The sequence below is a fragment of the Pteropus vampyrus genome, unplaced genomic scaffold (genome assembly GCF_000151845.1).
Source record: "Pteropus vampyrus isolate Shadow unplaced genomic scaffold, Pvam_2.0 Scaffold29, whole genome shotgun sequence".
NCBI classification, from domain to species: Eukaryota; Metazoa; Chordata; class Mammalia; order Chiroptera; family Pteropodidae; genus Pteropus; species Pteropus vampyrus.
In genome coordinates, this window is record NW_011888810.1 from 1,764,671 (window position 1) to 1,783,989 (window position 19,319).

Here is a 19,319-nt window from a genome sequence, read left to right on the forward strand (position 1 = left end):
AATTACCAGCGATGTGCCTGAGAGTTAGCTATAATATTGCTCCCAGCATCAGTGTTCGACACGGCAAAATAACAAACTACGTAATATCCAAAATTAGAAGATTGGTAAAAAGATAAAATTAAAATTAAAAAATAAAGTGGAGAAGTAGTGCCATTTAAAACATGACAGAGGCGTGGAGTGGAAAGATTTGCACAACTGGAAACAATCTAAGTGTAATCAAAAGGACAGGTGGATTCCTCAAGGTGTACCCACTGAGTGAAACCACTAACAGGAGTCAAAATAACACTACCGATATCGATATGGATACTTCACAATATATTACACACTAAGCACAAATTACATTTTCTGAAATATAAAAAAAAAATGCATGGGAATGATATTCATCAAAGTATAATTCTGGTTCCTCTAGGGCAGGAGGACTATACGTGAAGACAGTTCTATTTATAATATTTTATTTCTTAAAAAAAAAAAAGATCCAAAGCAAATACTATGATTTATCTACGTTGGTTAGGAGAACGTATTCATTTTTTATGGTTGCTATATAAATTACTATAAAATTAGTGGCTTAAGACAACACAGATTTATCATTTTACAGTTCTGGAGCTCAGAGATCCAAAAGGGGTCTCACTGGGCTAAATTCAAGGTGCGGGCCTGGCTTCAGGGAAGTCCTTCTCGGCACTCTAGGCAAGAGTGTCTCCTTGTCTTTTCCAGCTGCTGGAGGCCACCTGCCTCCCTTGGCTCATGGACCCCTTCCACCTTCACGGCCATTGATTTCATCACTCTGACTTCTGCTTCTTTCATCACATCTTCTCAGTCTCCGGCCCTCCTCCTTCCCTCTTTCACTTATAAGGACCCTTGTGGTTACATCCGATAATCTAGATAATCCACAATAACTTCCCATCTCAAGATCCTTAACTTAATCACATCTGCAATGAACCTTGTACAATATAGGGTAACAGAGTCATAAATTCTGGAGATTAAGATGAGGACCTCTTTGGGGGTAGGAAGGATCACCTTTATTTTACCTAACAGGGTATAAAGAAATAATAATAGCAACAATAATAATAGCAGCAACAGCAGCTAACTCTTATTGAGTGCTTTGGGATACTTTGAGGCAATACCCCGAAAGCATACTACATAATTAGCTTACCTAATCTTCATGAGAATCCAGTGGCAAGGCACCGCTATTATCCCTCTATGTAGATGGTATGATGAGAAGTTAAATAACTTGGCCATGGTCACAAACATTGTAAGGGGCAGAGCCAAAACCTGAACCCAGGCAGTCGGACTCTAGAGGACATGCTCTTGAGTACATAGGTGTTTGTCATCTTAGTCTCTACACCTATCTCAACTTCTAAAATAGCTCACAATAATAATAAAACATAGTCACAATATAGCACAAACTGCCAAGGGCATAATACTAAAGAGTATTATGAAAGGATTGCGCTTTGTAAACATATATCTGTCTTGCATAAAAAAGATCTGGAAGGGTGTACACACATACGGGCCTCTGGATGGGGGCTGAGGGAGTTGTTACCCTCAGTCAGTTGTAGCTTAAGATGTTTCTACTAATGAATACATGTTACTTCTACAATGAGAAAAAGAAGTCATTTTAATTAAGGAAAATAAAACAAGGTCAGAGGAGACCAGCTCAGAACCCTCTTAAACAGGAAATCGGCATAATGTTCACCCTTGGCCACCCGGCCTGGGCCCTTCTTGCCGCCCCCAGGGCCACAGGTCCTCCTCCAGCCAGTCCCCAGGCAGGCGTGGGGGGCTGCTGCCACCAGCAGTGGCTGGCAGCAGGCCAGAAGTGGCCTGGAGAGACTGGGCATGGTGCAGAGGGGACATCTGGCCATTGGGACCCCCTGAGGCTGGCACCTCCCCCGTGAGCCCTGTAGAGTCCCCTCTTCCTGCCACATTTGCTATGTTCTGTGTTTACTGTAACTTTGTTAATCTCCATTCTACAAATTAGTAAGTTTCCATGTTTCTCTTTCTCAGAACAAGATCCTTCTTCACATGCACAGACCTGCTGTCCCACCCCAGACTGTCTCCCACTGTGGCCACCAGCACAACTCGTGTAAGATGAGAGCAGCATCTTACAGCATCGTCCCAACAGTGCCGGGAGAGTGGAAAAGGCCTCTTTCATCCTAAACTGGTATCATCACTGATTCTGTTTACAAACCTTCGCCATCGCCCCGTTGACACTACTCCAAGTCCAGGCCTCCCCAGACTTGCACAAAGAGAAAGCCAGGAGCTGAGCTGCCTGCCTACACCTCTTTCTCAAATCCAAGGACCTTAACTCCAATAGGACCCCCAGCCCGGTGCCAGAGAATAGCAAGAGGAAGAGGCCTCTACATGTGTGGACTGCACTGCGCCCTCTCCCGTGCCCCCAAATAGCCACAAATGCATGCTCTGCAAGCGATCATGGCAGCGTAAGCACAAGGCACCCTCTGTCAAGTACATACCACGCATGCTACATGCATTTACAAATTTAATGCTCATAACAATCCTACAGGGTAGTTTTGCCATTGCCCCATCTCCCAGCTGAGTAAACTCAGGCCCAAAGGAACTAAGAGGTGGAGTGAACTGCCCAGGGTCATGCGGCCAGTGAGCGGAGGGCCAAGACCGGAACCGCTGTGTGTGGTTAAAGAGGAAGTTGTCACAGAGATGCCCTATCTTAACCCAGATACTGCCATCTCTGGAGAGAATGAGAGGGACAGAGGCTGAAAGGGCATCTAGGTCCTTTCCCTGATTTGTCTGCTGTGTATTTGTGAAGCACCCACTGCAGGCCAGGCATGGGCTAAGTGCTGGGGATTCCTCCCTGGTGAGCAAGACAGACAGGTACCTGCCTTCCAGAGCTCACAGTCTGAGGTGAGGACGCCGAGGACCTGGCTCCAAGGTCAGGCTTTGCCAGAGGGCAGGAAAGTCACCGCCAGAATTTCTGGCTTCCACTTCAAACTGCATAGCATTTAAGTCTCTTCCAAAACAAAACAAGACGTGTCACTTTGCTAGCCTAATATGAGGAAATGCACATTTATATCTAAGATAGATATGGGAGGGGCAGGCGGTGGGAATGATCTTTCCAAACGGACTCACCAAAGGATTTCTTTTAACGGCTCCCTCCCCTAGTTAGACATCCAGAAGAGCTTTAACTTGCAGCTACCAGTTAGGAGCCTCTAATTACACAAAGCGGGACACACCTGCATTCCAGGTCTTGGCACTACTGCGACAGACAGAGGCTCCCTGTGCCCGGCCCTCTGGCTTCTCAGAGTGGAATGTGTCCACACTCCAGCTGTCTCTCCTCTCTCCACCGACAGCCAGATGGAGTTCTGGGCTGGGACACCTAATTCCCCAAAAGCCAGACTGAAAGAAACTCATGTCTACACCCCACAGCCATGGGAGCACAGAGAACTGGATCAGCCACAACTAACTAGACTCAAACAGGTCCTCCAAAGGGGAGGCTTGTTTGCTTGGAGTAGAGATTTCAAGAGGAGACAGGAGAGAAGCATGAGGAGTAATAAAGAGAACAAACCTTACATAGTGTTTCCCAGGCACCTTTCTAAATGACTTACCTACAGAACGTCATCTGATCCTCACCGCCCTCCAAGGAGGGTGCCATCATTCTCCCCATTTTATGGGTGAGGAAACAGCAGCACAGAGAGGTCAGTCTCTTGCCCAACGTCACACAGCTAATAAGCAATAGAGCCAGGAGTCAAACCCAAGCAGGCTGGCTCTAGTCCCCACATTTCACCAGTACACGGCACCGCCCCTCACACCCTCATGGCCCAAGCCAAGACCAGTGTAGCCAGGAAGCAAGATGACACTTGGGATACTCTTAAATTCTTTTACAACCAACTCCAACTTACCCATAATATCTGTGGCCAGAAGGATATATCAATTGCCAGGCTCACCCCACTGCCCCTCAGGCCCCTTTTAAAGGGGAGTATATTAGTTTGCTAGGGCTGCTATAACGATGTACCACAAACTGGGCGGCTTAAACAACAGAGATCCATTGTCTCATAGTTCTGGAGGCTGGGAGTCCCAGCTCTAGGTGTTGGCAGCGAGGACCTATGCCGTGCCTCTCTCCTAGCTTCTGGTGATGGCTGGCAATCTTTGGTGCTCCTTAACTTGCAGATGCATCACTCCAATCTCTGCATCCATCATCACATGGCCTTCTCTACCTGAGTGTGTGTATGTCTTATCAGGGTACCAGTCATATTGGATTAGGGGCCCACCCTATACCAGCATGACTTCATCTTAACTAATTATATCTGCAGTGACCCTATTTCCAAATAAGGTCATTCTGTGGTACTGTGGGGTTAGAGCTTCGACATATGAATGAGGCGGGGGGAGGGCGGACACAATTCAACCCATTACAAGGACCCATCCCTGCCCAGAAGCCCTGAAAAAGCCACACTATGTTCTCCAATAAGAGATGCCATCTAAACCATCCACAACCCCACCAAAGCTGACCAGAGAGGATACTAGCCTCAAAACAGCCAATCTCCCCGTACTGGCTCAAAAAGAGCCACCAATCAGAGGCGTCTCTCGGGAGTCCATTCTTGGGAGGCTGGGAAATCAAAGCCTTCTGGGCACAGAGAGTCAAAATGGAGAGAGGCTTTGCTGGGGAGAGTCTAGCAATGGCTGCAAGGAATCCTCAGAGGACAGAGGAGGCTGGTTTATGGGGAGACGTCACCCCCAGTGGCTCTTCTCACACACAGGACAAGGGAGTCTTCAGTGCCACCAGCTCTCCTTCCCATGAGGCCCAGTGGTAAGGTTGTTCATTTTCTTGGATCCCTGCAAGACACACACACACACATCGCCCCTCACCACACACACACACAATCGCTCTGTTTTCTAGCCATCAGTGGGGCTCCTATAACCACCTCTGCAACCTCCAAAGTTAGGGGCTGTGGAAGAGCCTGGGAGATGCCCACCAAACTCATTTCCCACCCTTCCTAGAACATAGCTGGGCCACATTTCCCAGTATCCTTTGCATCTAGTCACAGGACAAGTAGTGGTCAATGGAAGGTGGCAACCTTCCACTATCCAGGCCTTGCTTATCAAAACCTCCTAAGCCATCTTCCACTCTTCCTCTTCTCCCACATGCTCACTGGACACATAGATCCGGAGGTGGCCTCAGATGCCTTAGGGGATGGGGGTGACACCAGACGGTAGAGCCCCACTCCACAATCCCACTGAATCATGACTTAAATGAGAAACTTGTATCAAGAAATCATTTGCTGCTGCAGTTCGCCTACACTGAAGCATATAGAAGCTTTACGGCTATGCCCTCTGCCCGGAATGCTCTCTCCCCAGCGTTTTCCATGGCTCCCTCTTTCTCACCCTTCAAATCCCAGCTCAGATGTCACCTTCACAGAGGCTCCCTTGATGCCTGCCCTATTGAAATAGTGCTTCTGATTCCTCTGTGTCACAGTGCCCTGTTTCTTTCCTTCCTGGCATCCATCACGATCAAAATGATTAAAGATTAGTTTAGCTTTTTCTGTCTTTCCTGTGAGACTGTAATCTCCTCTAGGGATCTCCATTGTCCTGTTCACTTGACCCCCAGTGACAAGCCTAATACCCGTTACACACCAGCTCCTCTTTGAGTATTTGCTAGAGCAACAAAGAAACGAATTCTAAGAACATCAAATGATCGTCATCCAGGACAGAAGACAACCCTTGCGTAACCACAGAAACCAATTCCTCAACCGTCCAGCACACAACCAGGTCTGTACGAATGTCAGGAATAAAAACGACGGCTCTGTTTTTCACACCAGCGGGCTCCAACATGGAGAACATATATCCCAGGAGGAGAGCAGGACAATTCATTGGGTGCAGCAAGGAAAATCATTATCTAAATGGAAGTTCTAATATTTATCTCCTTTCTACAATGTCCCTTTGTTTGATAACAATAACAATGAGGACAAAAGCAGCCAATACTTGAGCACCTACCTCCTGTGTGCCTGGCCCTATTGAAAGCAGGTTTTACACATTCATTTAATCCTCTCCAGAGCCTCCTGAGAGAGGTTAATTATTCCCATTTTACAGATGTGAAAATGGAGACACAGAGAGGTGACATGAGTGGTCCAAGGTCACACCCCAACTAAGTGGCATGTGAACCCCGGCACTCAGGCCCCAGAGTCTGTGCTATTATATACCATAACTGCACATCTATAATTGAAAAATAAATAAGTTTACAGCCCCCAGGGACCCTGGCTAAATCTCAGTTCTGGTAGATTCTTGACTGAAGGAGCTTGGAGACCACTTTCAAACAACAGATTTCTTCTTAAGAGATGCCAGTGAGAAAACATCTACCTCCTATGATTTTGAAAACATTCTGATAAAATAACAACTTTCAAAAATACTTATTTGTTTAATAAGTAAAAGGCCAAGGATGGAATTCAGAACCAGCTGAGATGCAGCACCACCCCATTTCTGTTAGCACCTGCCACGCCGCTGTGTTCACGGTCTCCTCTCGGCATGTCTGTCGCCCCACTAATCAGGGCACATCTGGGGTCTCCTTCCTCTTGGCACCTCCGGCACCCGGCAGAGTGCGTCCTCTATATGCATCAGGAATGGGTGTATTTCCCTCCTGTTGCAACGAAGTCTGCACAAAGCTGTGGTTCTTGGGTCCCTAGCCCAGTGCTTCTCTGTCACACGCAGAACTGAAACATCTCTGAGGTGATGTAGGAGAAAGTAACACAGAGCAGGAAGCAGCTTTGAGACTCCGAAGGCAGACAGAATGGGTGCAAACTGTAGTTCTGCCCCTTCCCGACCATGTGGCCTTGGGCATGTCCGTCTCCTCAGGACTCAGTTTCCTCATAAATAAAGCGGGGATAATTCCTGCTTCACAGGGTTACTTTGAGGATTTAATGAGTTTTCTATGTAATGTGCTTGCACAGGGACCAATATACAGTGAGCATTCATTAGAGGTGGCTGCTGCTGCTTTTATTATTATTATTATTATTATTATTATTATTATTATTATTACTATTATCATCATTATTATTATTATTAGGCAGGCAAACCAAGCACCTAATACCAAGAAAACAGAACCGCTCCTATTGTTGAGAATCCCTCATTCATGGGCAGCCACAACTTACCAAAAATAAGCAGAAAGAGAAGTGAAAGTGAAAACTTCAGGATAAAAGCCTATTTAGTAGAGACGGATGCTGTCCGAGCCCTCAAAAGTGACTTATCACCACACCAACCCTACCAGACCCCACGAACAGGTGGCACCAAGGAGCTCCCAGGGCACATTCGAGACCTCCCAAATGGAACAGACGTGGGAGGACCCCGAAGGTTCAAGGTAGAAAGGCCCGAGCAGGGCTGTTTTCCCGCTGTGGTCTGCTCAGCTGGTGCCCCAGGAAGGAAAGAAAAAGCACATGTGGGCGGCACCTCCATGAGCTCCTCCCTCCAGCCAGAGAGTCACAAGGAGACCAGTGCTGGGAGAAATCTCTTACGGTATTGTTTCAATTGTGCAATATTTCCCACATATAAAACAGAACATAAAATCCATTTAATTCTCACCCAATATGATAGGAACTATTATCCCACTTGACAGATAGGTAAACTGAGGGACCTAGTAGATGATAGAGCAGAGATTTGAGCCTAAAGTCTGAATCCAGAGTCCAGGTATGCTCGTGGTCCCCTGGCTCCAAGGTGGTCACCATCAGTTTCTTCCCACCCTGGACGCACGTGCCACTCCCTCTCCAAGAGGAGATTCTCCATTCCTTGAACCCGAGCAGGCCTTGGTGACCTGAGCTGATGCAAGTGGCATTCTGGGGCTGCCGATGCAAGGTCCTGCAGCTTCAACCTGGAACTCATGGAACGCTCGCCCTGGGGTCATGTAAGAAGTCCAACTACCCTGGGACCACCAGTCAGGAGGCGCTCAGTCAACAGTTCCAGCTGAGCCCAGTCCTCCAGCCATCACTATCAAGGTGCCAGATGTGTGAGAAGATTCTGGAACCTTCCAGACCAAGGGACATACCAGTTTAGTACCACCGAATGACCTCAGTCCAGGGCATGAAAAACAGAAGCATCACCCAGCTGAGCTCTGCCCAGATCTCTGACCCACATATCTCCTCGCTCACACTCAGTGGGCCACTGATCCCACTTCAAGGCAGCCAACCTGCTGGTCACCTGACAAACTCCTCCCTCAGCTGAGGAGTCTGTTTTTCCTCCAGAGAGGAACTCCGTCCCTCCCCCTCTCTCTCAGCAGAGTCCAGCATCCAATATGACGGCAAACATGGGCTGACCCATCAAACGGCTCTGTCACGACAGGGTCAAAGAGAAACCCTAATACACCCAGTGGTATTTTATGGCTCTAAGCAAAGCAAAGCATCCCCGGCCTTGACCTGCTAGATGCCAGGAGCACCCTCCCCCCAATTATGACAGCTAAAAATGTCTACAGACTTTGCCAAATGCCCCAGGGGAATTACCCTGGTTGAGAACCACTCGCTGCTTTAGTCGGTGGAATCCACGTGTGTCTATCTTCGCCCAGACCCACATGTGGGTTGTGATACCTGCCAAAAGTCACATGCCATTTGCCAAGTATCCCATAAGCACACGCTGTGCTCCCTCATGCCTGTCTGACCCTTTGCAGACCTCACAGTAACCTGCAATTTCCCCCTACCTAAGAACCCCGAAAGGAATGCTACAGCTGGAGGGTTCCCCTCAGGATGCCAGACTTACAGCGGGTGGCTGTGAATACAGCCCTGAGAATCCCCACCCAGGACCCAAAGTGGTCCAGGGAGCACCATTTCTAACTCTTTTCCCCAGAATTGGCTTTCTTGTCTCTTTACAAACACCACCAACATAGCCATCTCACACAGGACTGCCAGAGCATGTTCGAAAATCCAGTCACATCACCTCTCTTCTGGGTACCCTTCCATGGATCCCCACTGCTCTCCAGAAGTCTAGACACCTAAGCAAGACTGTGCCACCCTAGAAAGCTGGACGCTACTCATTAGCAACGACGGCAAAAGTAACAGCAGCAGTGCCCACAGTTTGAGTGTTTATCCCACGCTCTGCGCCGTGTTGAACCCCTCTGATGTATTTCCTCCTTCATTCATTCCCAACCATAACTTCGTGGGGTGGACACCACTATTATTCCCATTTTACAGAGAAGAGAATTAAATCTCAGAAAGCGGATATAACTTGGTCGCAGTCACACAGCAAAACTTATCAAATGGTGCTGGAAGTCAAGCCCCAGGCTGCCTGTCCTTAATGAAACAATGTAGGCTCCATGAGGATTTTAATCTATTTACTGCTGTATCTCCAGTACCTAGAACAGTGCCTGGCAGAGCAGGCATTTAAATACGGAAGGGTGGGTGGGGGGGGGGGTAGAGGGAAGGAGGGAGGGAGGGAGGCAGGCAAGGAGGCAGGCTCTCAAACAGTATATACCAAACCTGGTTAATTACAAGGGTCACCTGGGAAGCCTATTAAAATACAATACTGAGTTTCAACCAACCTGGTGAATGACAGTCTTCCTTAGCCACTCCCAAGAGAAGGAGCTGCTTTTAGTTAACTGAATGATGGGAACTACAGGGCATAGATTTCAGGAGCCAAAATCCTGCTGTCTCATGCCTCTAAGAAAGAGCTTCGGGGGAAGGTTCCAGTAGCCGATACTTTTACGAGTTCCCCACACCCCCGGTGTTTCTGAGGGTCAGCCAAGCTTGGTACCGGCCGATCCAGAAGAGAAAGGACTCCGTCCACTCTTGGCGTAGCACACCTGTATTTACAGTCAATGCCCCTTCTACCCCCTGCAGGCCCCGCCCCCACCCCAGCTGCGCCAGGTTTTGGGGCCACCTGGGAGGTCGAGTGTGGCCAAAACAAACAAAACTGAGAGGAAAGTTGGCTGCCTCCACACACGGTCATCTTCAAAGCAGGGCTCTGGCGCTGGGCCATCTGAGGCCTGCTTGGCTCTGAAGCCAGGAGAAACCTTTCAGAAAGCTGTTTAATGTCACTCATGAGAGAAATCAAATGAAGAACTACGTCAAATCACTAGAGTCCACCTGTGAATGGCCGCGTTCAAGTTCGGAACGCGCCCCTCTCCCCCATCACAGTGCGGATGAAGGTTTGGGGGACAGGCACTCTCGTGCCTCATGGGCTTTTGTGGGGTGTCGCCAAACTGCCAAAGTCAAAATACCCTGTACTCTTTAGCTCGGGAGTCGCACTTACAGGAAGTTGTCCTTCAAATATACCCTTGTGCATATTTGTGCATGAAAAAACGCGAGGACGACCCTCACGCACTGCTGGTGGGAGTGCAAAATGGAGCAGCCGCCTGAAAAATAGTCCGGCAGTTCCCAACATGATCGAACGGAGTCACCACGTGACCCAGCAATTACACCTCAGCACACACGCAAGAAGTGAAAACGTGCATCCACACAAAAACTTGCTCACAGCAGCACTATTCCTAAGTGCCAAGAAGTGAAACAACCCATCCATCCATGAACGAACAAACTAACTGTGGGAAATTGATGCGGTGGAATATTATTTAGCCAGAGAAAGGAACAAAGTACCGATACACGCCACAACGTGGACGAACCTTGGAAACGTTGTGCTCAGTGAAAGAAGTCAGACACAAAAAGCCACGAGTCTATTTAAAGGAAACGTCCAAAACAGGGAAATCTAGAGACAGAAAAAAGACGAATGGTTGCTTAGGGCAGGGGAGAAGGATGGGGAGTCGAGGGTGATGGCTAATGGGTGCAGGGTTTGTTTTTGAGGTGATAAAAAAAAGTTCTAAAACTGACTGTGGTGGTGGTGGTTGCACATACCTGTGAATATACTCAAAACCTCTGCATCGTTCATTTTAAATGGGTAAATTCTCTGGTATGTGAATTCTCGCTCAATGAAGGAGAAGGAGAAGAAGAAGAAGAATGCAAGTACAGTAGCTGCGGCCAATAGCAAAAGACTGGAAATAGCCCAAATGTCCATCTCTAGGGGTTACACTGCAGTCAGAAAACTACGCGGCCACGGGAGAAGGCAGAGCAATGTGCTCTTGAGAAACCACTTCCAAGATGATTACTCGATTTAAAAAAAGAAATCAAGGTGCAGAAGTGTATGTAGTAGGGATCCATTTGTGCAAAAAAACACCACACACACATCACCCAAGCACAGAGTACTTCTGGAAGACAAAAGACTTTGATAATGAGCTTGCCTGTGGAGCAGGGATGGGGGCTGAGGAAGAGAAACGTTTATTTATGAACTTTTTTGGCTTTCCCCCAAGTGTACGTTTTAATTTTTCATTTAAAGAATAGTCAATAAAAATGCAAATTAAAGCAAGTATCTGCAACTGAAAGCTGCTTAAGTCTTCTTACTCTATTTGTCAAAAAGTCTTAGAAACTTTAGGAACTGAGCCAATTGTCGGATCTAAGGGGGCGTGGGGAAGGGAAGATGCCTCCACCAGACCAGCTTCATTTGAAAGCTACAGGACATTCGGTGGCTTGCCCTGTCCACATGCAGCTGAAGTAAAGGCCTCTCATTCTGTGGTTTGCAGTGAAACAAAACAAGCATTTATTTGGCTTCTGAGCTATGAGTTTCTACTCTGGCCAGTTAGCCCTTCAGAGGCCAGACAGGATGACCATCCATGGCAACCAAATGATCCCTGATGCTGTCAGACAGAGAGCACCCCCTGCCCGCCCAAGTGAGCTGTCTGAATGGCATTGCCAAGTTGACCCACTCGGGCCTGTTATTTCACCAGTAACTAGCTGAATCTCCCCCATCTGCTCTAGTCCCATCAGAGACGCAGACAAAGTGGCCACACTCATTTTTAGAAAACGAGAAGAAGGTATCAAACCAACAACTACAGTGACAAGTGAAGGCGGGAAGGTGAGACGGTGCATAGGCCAGAACTTGGGGAGGACAGGCCACACTGCCCCGTCCAGCAGGTACTCACAGAAGCCCTCGATTTTGTCAGCCGTCTTACTCCAGGCCACTTGCCGCGTCTCCATGATCACCTGGACAGTCCTCCGCTCCGGGGTGGACTTGCGGAAGCTGAACACAGTCATCACCGTGCCCAGCTCCAAGGCCCTCTTGATCTGGCTCTTCTCGTATTCCGGAAGGGTGTCCACGTTGACCATGGTGGTCATTGTCAGCCACTCCAGGGAGAAGGAAGGAGTGAGGGAACAAAGAGGCTGGAAGGGCAGAATAAAGGAGTGACTTGGTTTTAGTTAACCGAGCGGGATTTAGTTAACAGGGCTTGGACTTCAAGAGCCAAAATCCTGTCTCATGCCCATCGGCGTGAGTTTAAGAGAAGATTCTAGTGGCAGCATGAATTGCTGACCACTCAAAGCCCACACAGGACACACTAAGGTTTAAACAGAAGTGGAGGTATGGGAGGAGGTCCCTGACCTCCGTGGTCCAACCGTTATCCAGGCTTTGAATAATCAAATCACCCCGGCCTGGTAGTGAGCCTCTCCCTCCCCACACTTCTATGCTATAGAATATTTGAATAGCCAAAGCAGCCCAGACTGGCTCCCACCCTCCACCCCCAGCATCTTTTGCTATCCTGCCTAGAGATATCTAAGCATCCCTTTACTTCCTAAGTGAAACCGGGAACAGAAGAAAAAAAAAAAAAAAACTTTCAGAATATGTCTGTGGAGACCTCAGCATGGAAATGGGGCCAAAAGGACAGAAAATGTCAGGGCCCACCAGCCTCAAGTTCAAATCCTGGTGTAGGTTCCTCCTGACTGTGTGGCCCCGGGAAGTCTGTGTGACTTCTGCAAGCCTCAGTTCCATCCTTTCTAACAGGAGTGTTGGGACAGTCAGGAAGCCTGGAACGTGATGTCGCAAGCAAAGCACCTAGCGTGCTGCTCAGCATCCGGCAGGTGTTCTGGATCGCCACTCACTCCCCTGCACGGTCAGTGTTCATCAGGGAGGTGCTGGAGCCCCAGATCTTGGAGCCATCCTTGTCTGGCCTCTCTCACAACCAAAACCAATCCACCAGCAAAGCCAGAACCCAACCTGTCTCGCCCCTTCCCGGGTTCCTTCTAGGATCTTATACTTGGATTATTCTAAGCGCCTACTAATTGGTCACTCTGCTTCTGCCCCAACCCCCTACAGTCAACTCTCAGACCAGTAGCCAGAAGAATGCTTTCAGAACAAGAGTGAAATCGTGTGGCTCCCTTGCTCAATGCTGCAGTCACTCTTGTTCTGCAGAGCCCCCACTACCAATTCTGCCTCCCAAATGTCCAAAGACACACTGCCTGCCACTCAAGAGGGGACTTGAACTGAAGGCTGGCTAGCTGCAGACCCTACACCAAGTCACCTAAGCCCTCGGGCCTCATTTCCACACCTGTAAAGGAGAAGATAGATTACAAGCACCTCCAAAGGCTTTTGTGAGGATGAAACTAGCTTATCTCGGCCCTTAAGACAATGATGCAAAGTCAGTGCTACTCAGATTTACCTATTGTTACCACTGCCAACAATTGTTCTGTATATCTTTGTTTTTTCCTCCCCTCCCTCCGAAACTCAGCCATGACTCCATAGAGAGGCTGGTGGTCAAAAGGGCTGTCTGGGCCAGTCTGCCTCTGATCCCCAGAGCCTCCTGCCAAGTTGCTCAAATTCAGGGCCTCGGTCCCTCACCTATAAAATGGGGATAACAATATCACCTCCAGAGACACTGGAGGACTGAAAGCTACCATGTACACACAGCCCCCAGCATTTAGCAGGGCCTCAGATAATGTCAATCAGCCAGTTGGTCAACATGTTAATCTACATGCCAGGTCCAAAGCTGGAAACCAAGAAGCAAATGAGGAGGAATGGGGAGAGGCCCAGACCTTGCCCTTCACCCCCTCCTCCCTCCTCCCTCTACCTCACACCCACGGCCAAAGGCAGCTCTGCAGGTACATTGGCAGCCGGAGATAATATTATGAATTATACCTGCTCTGTTCATCTGGAAACAGACCAGTGGGCAAAGGCCCTGCAGGACTCAGGGTGTGCCAAAATTCCGCCCAAAGTTAGCCTCCCACCTCTTCACCCTCTAGTCCAGGTAAAGCGGAGGGACAAGGTGCCCCTGGCCAGTCTTATCCAATAACTATTTATTGCCCCAGCCCAGGTACCATCATCTGCTATACATCTCATTTATCTCAACGAGAAATACCAGAGGTGAAAACTGAAGTCCTGAGAGGTGAAACGACGTGATCAAGGTCATGCAGACACGTGGCCACATCAGGATCAGAACCCAGGTCTGAATCCCATGCCCCTGCTCCTTCAGCACCTGCCTTCTGGAATTCAGAATCCTGTGGCAGAATGTGGCCAGACAGCAACTAATCTGGCAGCCCCTGTCTCTCTCTAGAGATTAAAAGACTTATCCACGGTGACACAGCGGGAAAGTGGCAGAACCAGGATTTGAACCTGGTCCAGCTCTGCAGCTCTTCACCATGCTGACCACCCCAGCCATGAGCCTTTGGAGTTCCCCATTCCCAGGTTTCAAGACCAATGTGCAGGAGGGCATGAATAGGAAACGCCCTGACACAATGCCTCCACCTTCGATTAGACCCGCCAACCAAGAGGCACTTACCCAGGCCCTCAGTTCTATCTGGCTCTGGGAGGGCCTTGGACTTAAGTGTCCCAGGATTCCTGTACGTCCAGCTCAGGTGCCCAGTGGATTGGCTCAACGATAAACATCAAGTCTCTCATGCTGTCTCTCGCCAAGAACTGGAAAGACATCCTTAGGGCCACAAGATCCTTCGAGTCAACCACCAAAACCCAGCCAGCTCCCTACCCAGGCTTGCAGAGCTGGACGCTTCAACTAAGGCAAGGAGGTCTCCAAGGCCTTGACCCCAGCGGAGGGCACTAGCCATCACAAGCAATTTCCATTTTGCTTCTGCTTTCAAAAAAAAAATGAAATAGTCTTGAAATCCCTTTTTTGTTCCTGTTTCTCAGCTTCCCTGGGTAATTTTGTAAAATGACTTATGATGTAAATACAAACGTGGCTGGGATTCAATAAAAGGTTTTGCCGTTTTTACTTTTCACGTCCTTTTCTTGGAAATAAACTTCTGGAATACAAGGACCCAGAACCAGAAAGCAGGGGAACTTTTTTCTCTTTGTTGCTTTTTACACACGTTAGGCTAGTACAGGATTTCATACAAAATCCCCAAAAATAGTTGTTAAAATTTGGCAGTCACATCCCTGAGAGGTAACCACCCCTTCTACAACTTAAGAGACGTTACTGCTCCACTCACACCCGCCCCGCAGCATTGGGATACATGTTGTCACTGTGAGAACAGGCAGTGTCAGCCACTGCAGGCAGGAATGTGAATTGGTTCCACTTTTTTCTTAGGGCAACCTGTGAGTACCTATTAAAATGTAAAACATACATGTGCTTTGATCCAACAATAACATATGTGCAGGAACATGCACAAAGATGTCCATGGAAGCATCGTTTGTAATAGAAAAAGACATAAACCAGTAAATAATTCACTGCTCATCAGTGTGTGTTGGGGGGAGTCCCTTAAATAATGTGCCATATCTACTGGAAAGCATGAGGACTATTTATAAGCAATTTAATCTGGAAAGATTCATGAGATAGATGAAGAGCTGTACACCAATAAGTATAAGATAACTACATTTTTAAAAAGCTGCTTATAAATCCAGATGGAAGAGGTTAGAAAGGATGACTTGACTTTTTATTCATGTAAGTGGTGACACTATGAATGAGCTTTACTTTTTTTGTGTTTTTATTGTTTTCTAAACTAAGACGTGTTTTCAAGTTTTCTCACTGGCCATTTTCCACCATCTCCACCCAGCAAAGGACTATATTCACAGGGGTCCTCAGCTTTGACTTCCAGAGGAGCCACCCCACGCTCAAGGTTGAGTGCTGGGGAGGGTGGGCAGTTGGGAGAGACAGCAGCATCATTGGGCAATTTCAGCATCCATGAAGCCTGCAGTGGTTATTGTCCCTGAGCTAGGACACACAGCTTTGTAATAGGGTAAGTGCCCGGGGCTTGCATGAACCCCTACATTAGTAAGCCCTCCCTGTCGACCTATAGCTAAGGCTGATGACCCAAGCCCCACGCAGGGCCCTTAGCCAGAGGGTGAAGAACTAGGCCGCACCCTTTCAACAGATAAGCCCCAGTTCTCAACACAGCCCTGGAGTGTAGGCTTGGGAGGCCCCAGAGTCTATAGGAGAAGAAACTGAGGCTCAGGGTTCTTCAACTTGCCCAGAACCATACAGCTGGAACTGAAATTCAAATTAAGTTGATTGACAGGGCCACCTGTTTCCCTTGAACCACGTCAGCCCCCTAACCCCACGACACTCTTTTGTAAATCTCATTCGAAATTAGGTGCTAACCCCGCCCCCCCACCCCCCAGCCTCCACCGGAATCCAGACGCCAACCCCCAGGCCAAATGGGACACATCCTTCCCTCGAATTCTTCCGCTACGGGGATAATGACCTGTTTGGGATTCCAAAACATAACTAAGAAAACGCACAGACGCACGCACAGAAATAGGCGTACAATTGTGAGGTGGGAGAGAGAATCATAAATCCCCCGAACACTCTCCCGGTCCCTCCCGGGGAAGGGCTGCGCCTTCTGTGGTATCGCGCCGCCACCCACCCACAGGCAACCACCTGTGCAATACGGGGAAGTGCCGGGGACCGCCCGGCCGCGCACGGTCGGCGAGCCCTGGGCACAGAGGTGGCCAGAAACACGGCCCGTCCCCTCGCAGGACCCTGCGGCCACGGGAGCCTCGAACGCCAGTGCGCGCGCGACCCCCCGAACGCAAGCCGCGTCGCTTCCTCCGGGTTCCCATTCAAAGCCGGGGCCGCCCTAGGGCACCCACCGGCGAAGTGGCGTCCGCCCCGGGTGAGGAAGTGGTCGGCGGCCCGGCCCGGACTCCTGCCTCCACCGCCTGGACCTCCGGCCCCGCGGGCGGGAACCCAGACGGCGCTCCCCCCTCTGCCGGTGCCAGCTGCGCCCCGGCGCAGGTTGCCCCTCGGACGCAAACCACTGGGCGCCAATTGCCCGAGCACAGGTCCCCGGGCGCCCACGTGAGCTCCCTTCGGGCCGGGCCACCCACCTGGCCGTGCCCCCGCCGCGGGTCCCGGCTCAGGGGTCCCGCGCGCAGCCGCCCGCCGTCCGGGCTCCGGGCACTCCTCGCCGCGCACTCCCCACAACGCGTGCGCTGCTACTTCTGCTTCTTCAGCCTCTGCAGCGCGCCACGTGACTCCTCTGGGGCCGCCCCCCACGCCCCGGCCCGCCCCACCCCACCCCTTGCCCGAGGCCGGCCCTGTCCCGCCCGCTGCTTGGAGCACCCCAGTGCGGCGGCCCGGCCTGGGACCCAGCCTGGGACCCGGCCTGCGCCCACAAAGGAAGAAACCGACGCAGCGGGAGGGAAACAAGGTCACTTGCAAGGTAGATAAAACTTCCAGATAGAGTAGCATTTATGGAGTTTTTATTGCATACACGTGCTTTACATCCATTTAATATACACCTCACAAGCACCGATAATTGACAGTTCATGGACGTAATTTGAAATCACTGAGCCTGCGCTGGTGTCAGACCACCTGTTACTACTTGCGACAAGCCACTTAAATGCCCCCAGACTCAGTTTCCCCGTCAGAGAGGATCAAAATAGTGCTGGCCCTAAAAGTTTATTGTAAGGAACTTAGAATACCAAGGAATCGATCTCCCAGTTTCCCGATGAGATTTCTTTTATGGCTCACTTTATAAACTTAGTCAAATGCCTAATTATGATATTTAGTTGACTCATTAACTACCTGTGTCTATTTCACGTCACATACTGTATGATGTAACATACTCTTTAGGAGAAATATTGCCTTGTTCCATTCTCCTTTTTCATGAAGCAATGTTATTCAAACCTTCCATATGTATCTTTGATGCGAATGTCTTCGTGGTGACTAGAGCCAGCTTTAGGGTCACTTACAGAGCTGTCAACACATTTTACTGCTAAGTTGCTTGAGTTACAGTGTTTTTTGAATCTATGAACGTTGCTGTGACTGAAAATGTTGCATATGAAGCAACAGGACTCATTTGCTAGCTTTAGAAAAATCCACAGATTCATGTTTCACTGCTCCTGTTTCAGGTGTGTGCCAGTGCTATTCACCACATGTCACATACTGCACTGTTTTTTAAAGAGATCTTTGAAAGGCGTGTTATAACGTCAATCACTTGGAATCACGGGGCCAATTTCCCAAGGAATAATGGCTAAATCTGGGTAGAATTTCTTTGCCTTGTTTTTCGTTGTTGTTTTCAGACCTTCAGCATACATTTCCATCCATCCTTTCAACACTTCTATTCTGGTACATGTTATATAATGTACATATTAGTACAACCGTATGTGTATAATTTATTATCACAAAGTCCACATGTACAGGGAAGCATGTCAAATCTCTTGCTGATAAAATGAGACTGGTTGCAAACAGAAGATTTGGAGACTACTAAAGGAAGCCTTGGCTCCTAACCTCTGTCCAGACAGATGCTAATTCTGGTCAGAGTTTTCTCTGGTCCCCAGGCATTAAGAAAAAGAACGTGTAGAACATGCTTTCATTGAAAGAACTCACTTTGAATCTGTGATCATGAGTCTATAGCATTTTTGGAGTTAAGATGTCTGTTGTGTATGAAATGATGGTCATAGCAGATGCAATTTGCTTCTTTTTTTTTTTTTGTATTTTTAATTGCTTTTTTTCTTTACCTCATTTTTTACCCTCAGATAAACAGCCAAAGGAATCCAGTGCAATAAATGGAAGTGTTTGGGGCTCCTCATCTCTTTTGTTCAAACTTCAACTTGGTTGTTCAGAATAAATTGAGATAGCAGCCCCTGTTCCTAAGGACTTGAACATAAAATGACACTTCTTTTTCAAAGCATAATAGGTAGGGGGAGAAGCCACCTGTATAGTTAGGGATATATATGGCAGAAAGCTCCTGTCATGGGTTAGCTATGGTAGAACATCAGTTGGTGAGTGGAAGAGGCAGGATTTAAACCTGGGTCTGGCTAGTGCCAGAGCTCATGGACACGCAGACCCACTGGCCCTCTCCAGCATTAATAGGAGGCATTCAGGCAGGGAGAAGTGAGTGTAACTGCTCCACTTCACAAATGGGTCAGGAAATGACCTCAAAGGGTGGAGGGAACTTTCTTTTTCCTTCTCATATAAAAAGAAAGAAAGGGGAGAGAGAATAACCTAAAAGAAAGTAGTCTTTTAATCAGCATTGTTTCAACTTCTTATTCTGGGTCCCTTACTAGTCCTCGGGTAGGCACATGTTTTTTTTCCCACACCCCTCTTCCATCTCCTAGCAGCCATGGGGCCTTGGATCATTAGCCCCTTGCTGCCTCAGTTTGCCTCTGCAAAA

General features: G+C 48.6%; 1 protein-coding gene across 1 annotated transcript in view; it reads right to left on the minus strand.

Annotated features, from left to right (window-relative positions):
• The window catches only part of PLCG2 (phospholipase C gamma 2), a 186,399-nt gene that overhangs the window by 136,603 nt on the left and 30,477 nt on the right, over positions 1-19,319 (minus strand). Inside the window, exon 2 of the mRNA XM_023528590.1 lies at positions 11,903-12,140. Coding sequence (XP_023384358.1) covers positions 11,903-12,140 — 238 coding nt within the window. The remainder of the gene's footprint in view (positions 1-11,902; positions 12,141-19,319) is intronic.